We start from the raw sequence: 16,519 nt of genomic DNA, 5'->3' as shown, positions 1-16,519 counted from the left end.
CATACTGCTCTCTGAGAAAGTCCTCCTTTACAGCATCACAGCTACCATAAAAGTGACTACTAAACTTGACTCTAAAAATTCTGAGATAGTTCGGAAAGCTGGATCAGAAGAAATTAGTGGGTAGATCAGGCTGGTTTGGATACAGTCTGATACTTTCTTGGATTTTTTGGAAGTAAGACAATATTAAAAATTCTTACACATCACTTTTTTTTAACTACTTGAGAAATAAAACACAGCATTTGGATGAGTAATACCTTTGCTCTACTTAGATATGGGCTCAGATACAACTCTCAGCAGGTAGAGAATTTTTTTGACATAACTAATGATTAAACATCATGACTACTTAAAAACATATGCTGAGTAAAAACTTCCACACTGATTGAATTAATAGATAAATGAATGAATGGGCTCAGAATGTAATTAGGCCTATGATTCATCAACAAAGGATAACTGCGAGGCTAGTGCATGTTTAACAAAAATTACATGTGATGAGAATTTATTTTCTTAAAACTTTATCTTTCTTGTTAATACAATGAACCAAGCTGTTTGTAGGTTGGAGAAAGAGGTATTGAGTGGCAATGTGTTTTACATCTAATTTTAGATGCCTCCTCAAGCTAATATTAAGCATTTAAAGATTCTTTACAAAATAAGTATAGTTTGTCCTGTATCAGAATTTTAATTAGATCCACAACTGTTACAAATAGAAATACTTTATGACATTTTATAAGCATTTAATATGAAGAGGTAAGGAGCTTTGATTATTTCTAAATAAATCAACTTAAAAAGTATATATTTTTAATATATTTTTTATATATTTCTTTTTGCTAGGAAAAGATTATAGATGAATTATGTAAGTATATTCCTTATAGATTATTTTAAGGATTATCACTTAACTAAAGTATATGATTTACAGAAAAATCATTTGTTAAATTCAGAACTCTTCATTGCATCTTGACTGATACTACGGTAGAAACTATAAAGGCCCCTTCCAAAAAAAAAATGTTAACACCTCTAAATATTTCCTTTATTGGCTACTCTTTTTTTAAATTTTTTTATTGTTTATTATTTTTGATAGAGAGAAGAGGGGGGGTGGGGGCTGAGAGCAAGCAGGGAAGGGGCAGCGGGAGACACCGAATCGGAAGAGGGCTCCAGGCTCTGAGCACTCAGGACAGGGCCCGACGCAGGGGCTCAAACTCACAGGCCATGAGATCATGACCTGAGCTGTAGTTGGCTGCCCAACCAACTGAGCCACACAGGCGCCCCTTTATTGGCTACTCTTAATCAGTCACAGTTGTGGGGGGGGAATGAAAGCCTTTATGTCGTTATCCTAAACTATAGACATCATTATTTACAATGCATTGCAAATTAAGTTGTGATTCATAGCCTCTGTTCAAATTTAAATTTATACCGTTTAGGCAAATACATTTGTAAAATGTAATTAGCCCTTGTGTTAGTTATCCAGGCATCACATAGAAAATGGCATATATAATTTCAACGATACTGAGAAAATTGTTTTTAGTCCAAGTAATTGATAAATGCCTTTGAATAGTCTGGTATTTAATCAAAGCACTCATCACAGTTCTTAAAATAACTTGTTGTTAATTTCCTCTGGACTATAATGCATTGATGTTTATAGCTGTGCGTTTATTATTTTATGTTTGGTGTATGTCAACTGGTTTTATACTAGAAGCTCAAGAAATATTGCATTGAACTGATTTGAGTTAAAGTGAAGTGAAGTGAATTGGTTAAGTAATTTTAAGAAAAGGAATATACACTTAAGTTCAATACTTAATCAAAGCTAATCAATTCAGTTCTCACAAAGGCTATCTGAATTTAGCTATGTGCTTTTTAATGAAAATGCTCATTTCCTAAATCATACAAGTTTTTACCATCTTAGTGGTAGAAATCTATTCTTTTCACATTATCTTGTACAATTTTCATTGATTTCTCCCCCAACTCTGTTGTTTTTATAGAGCTATCTTTCATATGGCCCTTTTTAGTTTTGCTTTGTTTGGTATTAAATGCAAAATGTGATATTCTGTTTTTGAGTGCTTTTTGTAAAATAATGTGTTTTTACCAATACCATTTCAGAAGATGTGTGGAGTAATATTAGGCCATGAAGTTTTTATTTCAACTTATAGTTAAGGAATAAAAATAATAACTATAGTTGTATGAAAGAATAAGGCTTATTGACAAATGAATCTGAACATATTTCAAATACTATCCACGTAAAAATTCTCAAATGCAGTACAATAGCACTTAGCAAATTTTTAAGTTATAGTATTAACTAAAATTCATTAATTATTTTCTAGGCTAAATATTGGGCTGAGAATTCTGACCTAATGTAGTATTTTTTTCCTCAAAGCAATGGCCCTTGTTATAGATGAAACATGATTTTTAGTTAAGAAGGAAATGTCAAATCAAACCATTTACATGTTGACAGGTCTCATAAAATAGTATTAACTTTCACGGAATCTAAGATGACCTCAATTGTTAGGTTGTACCATTATTTTATGAGATACTGCTAAAAAAATTGCTGTGATTAAAATAAAACAGCTCTTAATATTTAGAGCCTTTATTTTATAACTACCAAAAGAGCTTTTCTAGATGTAAACATAGATGATTTTAATCCTTTTAATCACTCTTGCACATTTTATATATATATACACACACACACATGCATTAGGAAGTATACATTAAATAAATTGAGTAAGGCATTTCTAAAACTTCTTCCCATTCAGTATATGGCTCTCCTAAATTAGTTTTTGAGTCAGCGTTCTCAGTGTTTGTGTTTCACACGTAAGCTTGTTCTCTTTGCCAGTGAGGCAGCATATCTTACTAGAGAGATCTGCCATTTTCTCTGGTAATTTCATCTCAGCTGCTCTATCTATTCAGTATGTTTTGATGCTGGTACTTTTTTGACATTATCAGAATGTGTCAACAGGAGAATACTTCAGACAATAATCAGGATTCATATTCATATTACTTCTTCAAGTGGTCCTTATATGGTTTGATTGCAATTTGAAATATATGAAATATGAAGAATTGCCATTGTCCAACCAAGCCACAGAATTAACCAAATTCAAGCATGCATAGGCTGTGATAGCTACTTTGCTACCTATGACCACCACCTGTCAAACAGGGATTGTTAAGAGACCTCTAGTGTGAGACATCCTTATTTCTAACATAATAAAATATGAAAACAATTGGCATCTTAGAATCAAAAGAAATTTTTCAAAAAAGGATTTATAAAGAAAATCATACTGTGGTATCATAAAACAATTTTGAGCTCTAATTAAGAGGATATGTATGTGTTTGCCCATAGAATATATTATTCTAGAAAATAAAATGATAAGTGATTTCTGTAATCTCTAGATTGTTACATAAATTTGTTTGCATTTATTAAATATTGGGTAGTATAACTATGTCCTGTTGAAAAACTTTTGCATCAAAAGTTGAATGATTATGGTCGTAAATTATATGTTAAACACTTAGAATTTATTATTTTATGTGCTGTCATATATATGGTTAAAGAAAAACAGTCGATCTGATTAGGAAGTATTGAAAAGTCTTCATTATATTCTATGTGAACTAATATTTTTGTTTGATCATTAAAACGTGCTTTCAAAATTAACAAATGTTAAAAAATAAACTGTAAGTAAATGACCCAGCAATTGAATATTTCTTCATTTCCTCTCTACCTCAGGTCCCATAAGTAGTGTTCTGGTGAATAAATATGGTAGCCGACCAGTAGTGATGATAGGAGGTTTATTATGCTGCTTGGGAATGGTCACAGCCTCTTTTAGTACCAGCGTAATAGAGCTCTACCTCACTGTGGGATTCATTACTGGTAAGTCGTTTTGTTTTCTGCTTATTTTCTTCTTAACACTTCCATTGTTTGCAAAGCTCTGTAAGAAGCATAAACAATAGAACATTTACATTGTTTTACTTGAGTTTATGTCTTATAGCAGATGCTATCTTGAAGTATTTTCATCGAGTACAATGAAATACTACCATGGAATGGCCAATCAAACTTATTTCAAGAAATGGAAGAAACAAAATATTAGACACATTAGGTGCTATGATATCAATGTCGAAAAGAAAACCATTTTCATTTAATTTTACCATTTCACCATTTGCTCATCAGCCAGTTAAGATGGGGTATTATGGACATAAACTTTCTGGCATATAAATAGCTTCATTTTTTTTAAAGTTATTTTTCATTACTTACCACTATTTAGAGTATCTGACTTATGACTCATTATAGGTTAAAAAATGATGCCAAAATATATTTTCTGCATGCACTGATTTAGCTCTAACAATAGAATTATTTTTATTTGTGTTCTGGTTAGTGGTAGGGCTCTGTATTAGGGTCCCTTCTTTTCCTTACAAAAGATTCCAGTTGCTTAAAGGCTCTGTAAGGCACATTTGCTGCTAATATTTTTAAATTTTATACTGTCACTTAATTACAGTTGTTCCTCATGTGTAATGTCTGTTGACCTAAACTGACCTAAATATGTACATTTGGAAAACACTACTTTTATTAGTCTTAACAATAAATTGCATTAAGCAAATCTACACGCAAAGTTTTAAGGAAAATTGGATTCAGTGTATAAAGAAATTGAATCTTTTCCTTATGCTCACAGCAAAACAGTAAGTGTATTTCTCTTTTTATAGTAATTTTAGATCAGTCTAACCCTTCAGTGGCATATCATTTGATGAAAAAAAAATAAGATGTAGTAAAGCCTACAGTAATAGTGATGTTAAAATCTTTCTCTTTACAGCCTATCCACAACGCTCTACGTTTTTGATGTGATAAAATACTTTTTCACATTGTAAATGAGAATCTTCTATCTAAGAATTGTCATAGTGCAGGGAACACCTTTTTTGTTTTGTGCAGAAATACAGTATATTGCATTTGACCATAGAAGTCAGGCTGGGCCCACAAATAGATGTAATATGGAAACGATCATTTTGATATTACTGTCCCACAAATTTCAACAGGATTATATGCTATTCTGACTTCAATTCCATTTATTTTGAGTCTTGAAGACTTTGGCGCTTCTGGAGTCAATCCTTAAATGCACCTATGAGAGATTTATCTTAAGGCGTTATCAGCCAATACTTTTTGATAGACAATCTAGTTTTAATCCTGACTTAGCACATATTAGCTGATCGTGGGTAAATTAGCCTCTTTCTATCTTTTTGTCTTTAGAATATGGAAAATGATAGCTCTTTCCTTTTGGAGTTGTTGGGATGATGCATGCAAAAAATGAATACTCAGTACCTTACAGAGTGCCCAGAATTTCATTACTTTTAAATAAATATTTGCAGATAATTACCATCATAATGTCATTATATAACATCTTAAGAGTTCTAGAACTTACTTGACTTTGGCAAAACCCTCATTTGTTATTGTTGAGGGGATTGGAACTCAAGAAGTCTAAGTGTTTTGCCCAATAATGCATATAGGTGGGGCGCCTGGGTGGCTCAGTAGGTTAAGTGTCTGACTTCGGCTCAAGTCATGATCTCACAGTTTGTGAGTTCAAGCCCCGCATCGGGCTTTGTGCTGACAGTGTGGAGCCTGCTTGGGTTTCTCATTCTCTCCCTTTCTCTCTGCTCCTCCCATGCTTGCGCTCTGTGTGTCTCAAAATATAAAAACAAAACTTAAAAAAAATAAAAATAACAAAAGTGTTCACATAAATTGCACTCTTGCCCACAAGGTAGCAATCTATTGTATATGTGTGTATATAAATATAAAGCATATAAAAATATATGTTACATAAATGGAGAGAGAATTAACCTATCTGTGGAATTACATGATTTTAAGTAAGAACTAATAATTCTGTCCTAATTTCAACCTATTCTATGAATATGGAAACATCAGAAGTTCTTGGGTTTAATTTTGTGCTTTTACATGAAAGCAATATGAAGCTGTCATACCTGTCAAATGTCCAGTTATGAGAACCTCTTTGTTGATGTGCAATTCTGTGATAATAATTATCATCAAAAATTACCACCTGCTGTTGTACTTTGGGTCCTGACTTACCCACGTGAATGTACCTTTTAAGGAGTGATTTCTTTTGTGACTGACATAATGTGTTTGTGTTTTTCTTCCTTTTTGTCTTTCTTTTTAGGTTTAGGTTTAGCATTCAACCTGCAACCTGCCCTAACAATCATTGGCAAATACTTCTACAAGAAACGACCCATGGCTAATGGCCTCGCCATGGCAGGAAGTCCTGTTTTCTTAAGCACATTGGCTCCTTTCAATCAGTACCTTTTTAATACTTTTGGTTGGAAAGGAAGTTTTTTGATTTTAGGAGGCTTATTGTTGAATGCTTGTGTGGCTGGATCGCTCATGAGACCCGTTGAACCCAAACAAGCTACGAAGAAGTCTAAAAATAAGATTGGCATAAGAGAGAATGACCCAGATGTGAAGAAAAGCCATAGGAAGAAATCAAGATGGGAAAGAGTTAATAAGTATTTAGATTTCTCCCTTTTTAAGCATAGGGGATTTCTGATATACTTATCTGGAAATGTCATTATGTTTCTAGGGTTTTTTGCCCCCATTATATTCTTGGCTCCATATGCCAAAGACAAGGGAATTGATGAGTATTCTGCAGCTTTCTTGCTGTCTGTTATGGCTTTTGTTGATATGTTTGCTAGACCTTGTGGAGGAATCATTGCAAACTCCAAATTTATCCGACCCCGAATCCAGTACTTCTTCAGTTTTGCAGTCATGTTCAACGGAGTGTGTCATCTCCTGTGCCCGTTGGCAGAGGACTACACAAGCCTGGTGTTGTATGCTGTGTTTTTTGGTCTCGGATTTGGGAGTGTTAGCAGTGTCCTCTTTGAAACGCTCATGGACCTGGTTGGCCCTCAGAGGTTTTCCAGCGCTGTGGGACTCGTCACAGTGGTGGAGTGTTGCCCTGTTCTTCTTGGCCCTCCTCTTGCTGGTAAGAATCATTCTCATCCAGAGGAGCAGAGAGCATAAAAGGAATACCCACTAGCCAGGAACTTCTTTGGAATGTATGATATAATGTGGCTTATAACAATAAACATGAATAGCCTACAAGGCTGTGGGTGTGTTAACTTTAGGGTTTATTATACATGTATTTTTAAATTGCATAAATAGTTGATTTTAGACATAAATTTGCTTCAGAGCCTGGACCTATGAACTTAAGAATTTAAGTTAGACTAGGGCGCCTGGGTGGCTCAGTCAGTTAAGCGTCCGACTTCGGCTCAGGTCATGATCTCGCAGTGTGTGAGTTCAAGCCCCACGTCGGGTTATGTGCTGACAGCTCAGAGCCTGGAGCCTGTTTCAGATTCTGTGTCTCCCTCTCTCTCTTACTCTCCCCCGTTCATGCTCTGTCTCTCTCTGTCTCAATAAATAAATGTTTAAAGAAAAATTAAAAAAAAAGAATTTAAGTTAGACTGATAATTAGTAACATAATCTTCAGGTTTTTATGCATATCTGTTTTTATGTGCTTATAAAAATGTATCATAATAATAAAATTCCACCTTTTATTTATCATTGATGAACAAATTTCTGTTTATATTAAAAAGAGTTAAAAATTTAAAATAATGCTATCAAAAGGTCAGGATCTCTTTTCTTATTGGAGTACATTGGTTATATTAATATGTTACATGCCTAAGGATAGCATACTTTTATAATATTGCTGACAGAAAAATATGAATATATATGCATATGTGTGTGTATATATATATACATATATACATGTACATATATATGTGTATATATATATATATATATATAGGAAGGAAAAGAAATTCATTTTGAACAGATACTTACATTTCACACTTATAAACTATAAGGATTACTTTTAGATTTTTAAGATCTGAAATATTTCAGTCATGCCTATGAAAGTATCTGTGCTAGGGGCACCTGAGTGGCTCAGTCGGTTAAACATCTGACTTCGGTTCAGGTCATGATCTCACAGTTCACGAGTTCAAGCCCTGTGTCGGGCTCTGCACTGACAGCTCGGAGCCTGGAGCCTGCTTCAGATTCTGTGTTGCCCTCTCTCTCTGCCCCTCCCCACCCTCTCTCAAAAATAGACAAACATTAAAAACAATTTTAAAAAAGAAAGTATCTGTGCTAAATTGCACACTAAGGAGACTAAAACAAATGTACAAGTGCATTTTCGAAGTTAAGACTTTGTTTAATCTTAGACTTTCATGTTGTAAACATTATGTGGGCCAGTCTTTTCCAGTAACCACTGGAAACCATTGTTTTGCTTAATACTAAACTTAGGTATTCAGTTAGACTCTTGGCCTGACACCCAGTGGTCACAGTAACTGCCAGGCTCAATGTAAATTTTTCCATGTATGTAAGTCAGTCTTTAAACTGTTTCCTACATGACATTTAGGTATAATTTTTTTAATACCAGTATAATTTACATACATTGTTACATTAGTTTCAGGTATACAATATAGTGACAAGGAATCATTTTGAATTGGGAAAATTTGTATTTAATTTGTTGATCTTAAGGTATCATTGACCTTTTGCCTTGCTTTTCCACTTGGTCAGGAATGAGTGGTACAGCTATTGACTTTTTCTGTCTACCAGGGAGGGCTGTCCTCTCCTGTCTAGCACAGATGTTTTGGGTGGTATACCTTTTAATATGTATATACTGTGGCACCAAAGCAATTTTCAAAAAGAATGAAAGCTAGTCTTATTTATCAGCCAAATGATTTTGCTGCATAAGACAAATACAATTGACCTATCTTTTCCTACAGAATTAGTTTTACCAAATGGGTTTTAGAAGCCTATTCATGAGCAGCAGAATTCTTAGTATTAACAGAGAAAATTGTATTTCACCAGCCATGGTGGGAGTAAAAAAAAAAAAAAAAAGAAGCCAGGTCAACAGACATGATAGGTAGGCAGTAAGAATGAAAATGAAGGAATATGATTTGATTATTTCTACCTGTGCTGAGAACCTGTATTAATGGAGCTTCTGGGTGGCTCAGTCGGTTGAGCGTCCAACTTCGGCTCGGGTCATGATCTCACAATTTGTGAGTTCGAGCCCCGTGTCAGTCTCTGTGTTGACAGCTCAGAGCCTGGAGCCTGCTTCAGGTTCTGTGTCTCCCTCTCTCTCTGCCCCTTCCCCGCTCATACTCTGTCTCTCTCTGTCTCTCAAAAATGAATAAACGTTAAAAAAATTTAAAAAAAAGAATATTTACATCAGTTTCAGTGTTCTTGAGTCCTTATTGTGTTAATATTGCCAAACCATTGCACCAGTAGTGACAAAGACAATAATTAATTTGGGGCTCCTTGTTGAAGCTCTCAGACCATAGCCACAATTATCCATTTTTTTCATACTGTGTATGTCTCCTGCTACCACAGATTCTCCTTGATGTTTAGACTGGCTTCTTTTCTATAGCCTTGATCGCTGATAGAATGATGTCTGGCACATGGAGGCACCCAGTAAATACTTTCGAATGAATAAGTGTTGTATTTACTTCTCATACAGTTGCTGTTGGTGCTACTTTTTTTTTTTTTTTTTTTTTTTTGCTACTCTTATTAGTAGAGCAGTGGAAGGTAGAGAGAGTATGGTTTTGATTTTTTTTTTTTTTTCAGCTCAAATTTTCACTGCTGTCTCACAAACAGCTGAAGTTTCAGTACTGGAAATCACATCTGGTTTCTTGATGATGCTAAGAAATTCCCCAAACATTTAGAAAATATGTCAATATGGTAACCCAAAGTGATATTAATTCTGATGGGGGCCATAGACCTAATGTTTATGTATTTAGAAGTAGAAAAATTATTGCATGAACAGAAATATTTGACCTAAGTTAGAATGGAAATGTAAGTTATGCATTATTGTTATGTTTATGTATATGGCACACTTAAATAAGCCAATTTTAAAAGTCAATAAACCTTCAGGTTGTATGATACCAGGCTAGTTTTTAAATGTTCTTAATAATCAGATGGGATACATACTCTCTTCCTGATTAGTATGGCCTTAATAATTTAGATTCAGATAAACTAAAAAATTGTGATCAGCCTAAAGAGTTAATGACTCTTAACCAAGAGTTTCACTGAACCTATTTTGCAGAGTAGTTAAGAACCAGAGATTCAGACAGATTTTGGTTAGACTCCAGATTCTGCCACTCACTGGCTATGTAACCATGGTCAAATTACTTCCTAGTGCTCTTATAAAGATTAAATGAGATATTACCTCATTTAAAAGTGTTGAGCCTAGGGGTACCTGGGTGGCTCAGTCGGTTAAGCGTCCAACTTCAGCTCAGGTCATGATCTCACAGCTCGTGGGTTCACAGCCCTGTATTGGGCTCTTTGCTATCAGTGCAGAGCCTGCTTCAGATCCTCTGTCTCCTCTCTCTCTTCCCCTCCGCTGCTCGTGCTCTGTCTCTCTCTCTCTCTCTCAAAATTAAATAAATAAACATTTAAAAAAAAAAGTGTTTAGCCTAGTGCTGGGCATAGAGAAAGCATTGAGTAAATATTATGCCCTGTCAAGAACCTTATAAAAGCTTTTGTGTCTTTCCTAAAAAATGTAGTATTTTCCTCTGTATTTTCTTTATTGAAAAGAAGCATGGAAAGGATGAAGCAGTCTCAGTGTGTAAATATTAATAGATAAATAAATCTATTTATATACATATAAATACAAAAAACATGCCTCACACATACATGTATTTACAAATATACACCCAAACAGATATATATATACCTACTTTGTCTTGGTTGTACAATTTTACTGAGGGGAATAATCTTTAATAAATTTAACATACTGGTAGTATAATGCTGTGTGTGCTTGTACATGCCTTTTCTATGCATATATAGAAGACATAATCGAGGACATTTTTTTGTTAAAGTCTCATTCAATATTAAATAAGAAAAAGGTATACTTATCAAAAATGTCATCATTTTATGGCTGTTTTATTATGCTATCTTAAAAGATATTCTTTTGTCTCTTAGGTAAATTGGTGGATCAAACTGGACAATATAAATACATGTATATCGCCTGTGGAGCTATTGTGTTCCTATCAAGTGTGTGGCTACTTATCGGCAATGCTATAAACTACAGATTGCTTGCAAAGGAGAAGAAGCTGGAAGAAGCAAGGAAGAAGAAAATGAGTTCGCCTGAGTCCAAAGAATCTGAACCTTTGAACAAATCTAAACATCATGATGTCAGCATCAAAAGTACAAGAACAGAGAATAATCCCTCAGAAAGAGAAACTAATATTTAATAAGAATCACATCTCTGATTTCAGTGTTTATGACTTTATTAGGAGTATTTTTTTTTTCAAAATATTGGAAAGGTTTTTACTTGAAATGAGAAGTCATAATTAAGGATGGAAGTGAGATTTTCCTCAATGGCAAATTTTTATAAGTTTGTTTTTTAAAACTTCTTTGGGTAGTTAAAATTCGAGGTTATGCCTATAAAGAATCCATGCAATGGGTTTATTTCCATACATCACTCTGGTTGTGGTGGTTAGAGTAATTGTAGAGTCTTCCAGTGACTTCTGGTCTTGGTTATAGAGATCTGAATCCCAAATCCCTGGTTTAAATAGCGAGAAGGAATATATTTAATCAAATAAGAATACCCTGTCTAGATTTTAGTTTTCAGTGTTAGATGGAATTGAAGGAAAATGAATTTTCTTCTAATGTGCACATGCACACACACACACACACACTCACCTGTATTTACACACATGCACACAGAGTATCTAGAGGACAAAAGACAAATAAGTTCAGAAAGAATATTATCACTATACTTTTTTTTTAACTTTAAAAACAAATCCGTGGAGAGTGAAGAAATGTATTAGGTCTGCATACTACTTTGTAGTGTAGATTTTAAATATAAGAACATGGGTGAAATGAAGATGATCTTAATTTGAAAATGCAATTAACTGCTGTAAAAAATAAAAGTATTTGCATATATAAAATAAATTTGAAAAAAAACAACCCTCCATTTTAAACCATTTTTTCTGAGTACTGTTAAATTTGATGAATCCATGCATGTAGTTTCTTTGAGGATGGCCATTAGTACTTGGTGCTAGAGAATAGAACCCTCAAACAATTTTCAGAATTCTTACTTAATATATAAATCAAATTAAAAGCCTAAATGATTCTTAGCAATGAGCTACGTTCATTAATTTTAAAAGGATTTTAGTTGCTAAGCCAGAAAGTAATAAGCAGGGATTTCTTTTAATCAGAACTCAATCCAGGCTCCCTGTCATAGACTTCAGAATGGAATCTACCAGAAACCTGGTTGACAGACTGACAAATAGGCCAAATTCTAATTTTTCCCGGTCACGTAGCAGTGATCAGAGAGTTACTGTTATGAGTGACCCATCTGAATAAAGCTAAGAGTGAGAGGTGCTTCTACTGAGGCCTCCAAGTTCTCCCATTTTTATCCCCTCGCCAAAATGCAAAAGCGAAACAGAGAAACCCAAATGGGCCTTTGACTCCACCACTGAGATTCCTCACGTTGTGAGAATGGCAGCTCTTCAAAATCCCACCTACTCCCAGTCAGACTTCCTGCTGCCAGTGAACATGACTAGGAGACTGTTAAAGGTTTCTAGAACTGGAAGCTGTATGTTAGTTGGCATATACTTGTGAAGGGTAGGCATAGTTTATCATACGATAGTAAGAAGCTTGCAGCATTGTGGGCTGGGTTAATATAGCGGTTTCTCATTTTCATAGCGATGTTAAAACATCTGAGAATCTGAATCACCCTTGAGTATGGAAGCATATGACAGTTACTGTGCGCTCAGAACTATAAATACAATTTAGAGTAATAAAGTACTTCTAAACAAGGAAGAATTTGTGCCTTATGGCTAATGCGATAAGTATTTATATTAATAAATCTAAAGTTTAAGCATATGATTAATAAAAAACATTTAGTGCTTGATTATTGAAGTGATGTTACTATTAAGATGTCAAAATGAATTTGCCGTTTTTTTTTTTTTTTTTTAATTGCTGTAGAGGCAGGTGCTATTCTTGTTTCTTAGAAGAGTGCACCTGGACACCAAGCTTTTGTGATAGTTAATGTTAGGGATTTGATTTGTAAAATTTATGCACTGGTTAAGCATGGGGCTCATATTTAGGAAGCTATAGAAAATTCCACATCTCATTTATCTTTTTTGCAGATGAAGAGGTATTTGTATTTTTTAAATATTAAATAAAACAACTTGTGCCAATATGATAGGTAGATAAATCAGGCAAAATGTGGCAGTGTTTGGCTGTCTTTAATTTAGTTTTGCCCAGTCTTGAGTCTTGAATGAGCTGTTTTCATTTTATTAGTGCTTTTGTATTCAACTCTGATTCATCGTAAGAAATGCAACATGATAAATTGTGTAGTGGCTGTCCAATATTAAAGATTTCCAAAAACTGTCTTCAGATTCTCTGAGGATACCTATTTAAATTAATACAGATATAATATCCCAGGGGGAAATACACAGCAAAGTATTGATAGTGGGGTTTTGTGCCTACGGCCTTATGGTCCTTTTTGTCACTTGCTGGTACAGATAAGCTGGTGGGTGCATTCCAGTGCCTTCCTCCATGGAAGGGGGTTTATTCACTTACTGATGAGGTTTTTGTCAGGTCAAAACCGATTCGAATTTGTTGTGTTGGTCTTTGGTCATCCTCATTAAATTTTCATTCCTAACACTGTATATTAGATTGTTAAAAAAGAATGGGAAGTAAAATTGCACAAAGCACATGATATGTATGTAGCCATACCCAGCAGTAGCATTACACAACGTTACAAAATGTACAGATATTAATTCCCATACGTACATGTTGGAAATTAGATCAGAACACACCTGAAACACTGACACAGACTCACGTACAGGATTGAGAATTGTTCCAGGGTAAAGTAATCTTCTAGTCATTCACTCTCCACTCTCTTGAACTTGTTAGAATACCTGTTGCTTTAAGAGAATCTTTGGAGACTGAGCAGAAGGTACCAACCTAGAAATTCACATAGTTGTGTAACTAGAGGAAGCAGTATAGTTGGCCTCTGAGTCTGCAGCAATTTGCGTATTTCCTCCCCTAGGGAATGATGGGTTTTAGATGTTCAAGGTGTCATGAAGCAAATTCAGAATATACATCATTAAATTTCCTTTTAGTCTCATTCTGTCACTGAGGAATTGTGCAGAAGGGAGGTTATAAACCAAGGTGCCAAAATAATTAATGATCACTGGATACTTTTAGGTATTTTTTTACTTGTGATAACTGAGCAGCCCATGTCTTTCACAATTTAACCTTAAATATGCCTTCACTAATTTATGAATCGAATATTGGGTTTAGGCTTGTCCTGACCTATCCCTACTCTCTTTCCTTTTCTGGGTCAGTATCTAGTGTATTTCACATTGGAAGACCTGATGTTTTCTCAATGTAAATTCACAAGGCTCATGAGTTTCACTTCTTTAGTATCAAGTTCCAACCACCCTATCTCATGACCCATCCCCTGAAACTAGAAAATAAATAAAATAATTGTCTGATATATTTAAATGTGCACTTTCAACATCTAGGCACGTTTTTTCACTCCTCCTTCTGTGGCTGTACATGACAAATGAGGATACAGGAAAAAGACTTCAAGATATATGATATAAATGGAAGTTTTTATATTGATGTCATAAAACGTAGAGATATCCCTAATCACTTAATTCAAAATAATTTTCCATCCAAAAGGACCTTTTAAAAAAAGGCCCTCTCAAATGTATAATGTTGCACACTTTTAATAAAACAATTAAAAATCGTGATCATTAGGATGCATTTAACAGGGAGAAAGGATAGGAAGTGAAAAGAGAAGTAATATTTATAGCATGCATTTTGGCTACATAATACCTTTTAATATTCAAACCAAATTATAAGTAGAGGCTATTGGCCTGATATAATAGATGAGAGAAACAAAACCAAAAAATCAGACACACAAAGTTCAGCTAATTACCCAAAGTTGAAAAGTAGTATGTGACAGAAATAGAACTAAAACTCAGGTTTATCTGAGAGCAGAAAGAGCCCCTAGGGTGTTCACTACCATGCTTTCTTCCAATAGAATCTATAGAAGCAAAGGTAGATAAAATATAAGAAATTTAAAACCTATATGGTAAACTAGTTAGGTTTAACTGTAATTTGTAATCTGATTTATTTAGTGTTCATTAGAGACTGTTTGCCATAAACTGAATATATAATTTCAAGTTGCTTGCTTTTCTAGCCCATGAAAATTATCCCAAATAATGGTAATGATTGTATAATAACCCTAATTGTTTTAATACAGCTTTTTTTTTCATAAAAATAATGACATTTATATGACTCAGGCATAATATATTTTCCCTGAGGTTGGATTTAGAAGGAAAATGTTATTTTCTTTATGGATAAATAATTCCCATATTAGTTGCTACTTATTATGACTCAAAAATAAAAAGTACCTTATACAAATCATATTCAGAGATACAGAGATTCCCATTTATAGGATCATCCCAAGCTATCAAAGAAATTTAGAAAGATTGTAAGATATAATTGACTTGATTTATCTATAAAGTATTTATTTTCCTCATTGAATGCAACTGCCCCTTAAAGCCCTAACTCATTTTTCAAGTTTCCTTGAGCATCTGTAATTGCCATTCTCCATTCTGTCCATTTGTTCTTTGGACAGAAAAGTGTCATTGCTTTTGTCCTTTCCCTCTAGACTTTTGGCATCCATAGGATATTGTTCTCAAAATATATATATATACATATATATGTATATATATACATATGTATATATGTATGTATATATATATATATAGTTCTCCTTAGCATTGTCTCAGATAGTACACTTCTAGTGTCTTACATCTTTCACAAAACCACACATGCTGTATCTGGTCTTCTTTATTTGTGATTTGTAGGAATGGCCATATTCCTGGAGCCAGCAGTATATATTTTTGACCATGACCTCTCATCTTCACAAATAAGAGAACTTGTGTGACTATAGGCTTGAGGTATCCTGCATAAGGAACGTGCTTATATTCTAGAAGACATTTTGTTAATGAGTCTTCCTTATGCATGATAGATATATAAATGAATATGGTTTTTGGGAATCTAGAAAAATCGATCTTCCTGTCTTTGACACTCACTATCTTGGATGTTTCTAATTTTCTTAAAGCCCCTCACAACTTTGAGAAACAAAGCTTAACACCCCATCACAGCACCATTACATATCATCCTATACGCAGTTTTAATGTAACGACATCCCCGACACATCATACCAAGTAGATTCCCTACCAAAACACTTCACAGTACCAAGAAGCATCAAAATTATTCAGATATAAATTGAAATTATCATCTTTACTTTATTCAACTCACTTCGTTTATTATGTTTTGATTTCTACACTTCCATGTGCGTGGTCTCCATGCACTTAGAAGCTGAGGGGCTCAATTATCAGTAATTATAATGCTTGTATAATGAAAACCATAAACCATCTTTGTTGGTAATTTAAAAATGAATAATTTTCTGAGCTCACATCATTTTTTATAGTTCTCATTTTCTCTTCT

The 16,519-nt window shown here is 34.1% G+C and overlaps 1 protein-coding gene across 5 annotated transcripts in view; it reads left to right on the top strand.

The window, feature by feature from the left end:
- Nucleotides 1–16,264, top strand: part of SLC16A7 (solute carrier family 16 member 7) — a 195,391-nt gene extending 179,127 nt beyond the window's left edge. For 4 of the 5 annotated variants that reach the window (XM_040491548.1, XM_040491546.1, XM_040491547.1 and 1 more), the window contains 3 exons: nucleotides 3,707–3,850; nucleotides 6,138–6,956; nucleotides 10,955–11,226. In XM_040491548.1, the coding sequence (XP_040347482.1) occupies nucleotides 3,707–3,850; nucleotides 6,138–6,956; nucleotides 10,955–11,226 (1,235 nt within the window). Of the gene's footprint in view, nucleotides 1–3,706; nucleotides 3,851–6,137; nucleotides 6,957–10,954 lie in introns of all 5 variants that reach the window. The other variant, XM_040491549.1, reaches the window with a different exon arrangement.
- Nucleotides 16,265–16,519: the final 255 nt, after the last annotated feature.

Source organism: Herpailurus yagouaroundi, unplaced genomic scaffold (genome assembly GCF_014898765.1).
Source record: "Herpailurus yagouaroundi ecotype Mexico unplaced genomic scaffold, PumYag 182, whole genome shotgun sequence".
Taxonomy (NCBI): domain Eukaryota; kingdom Metazoa; phylum Chordata; class Mammalia; order Carnivora; family Felidae; genus Herpailurus; species Herpailurus yagouaroundi.
The sequence above is the reverse complement of the archived record's forward strand: the minus strand, read 5'-3'. Positions and strand labels throughout refer to the sequence as shown.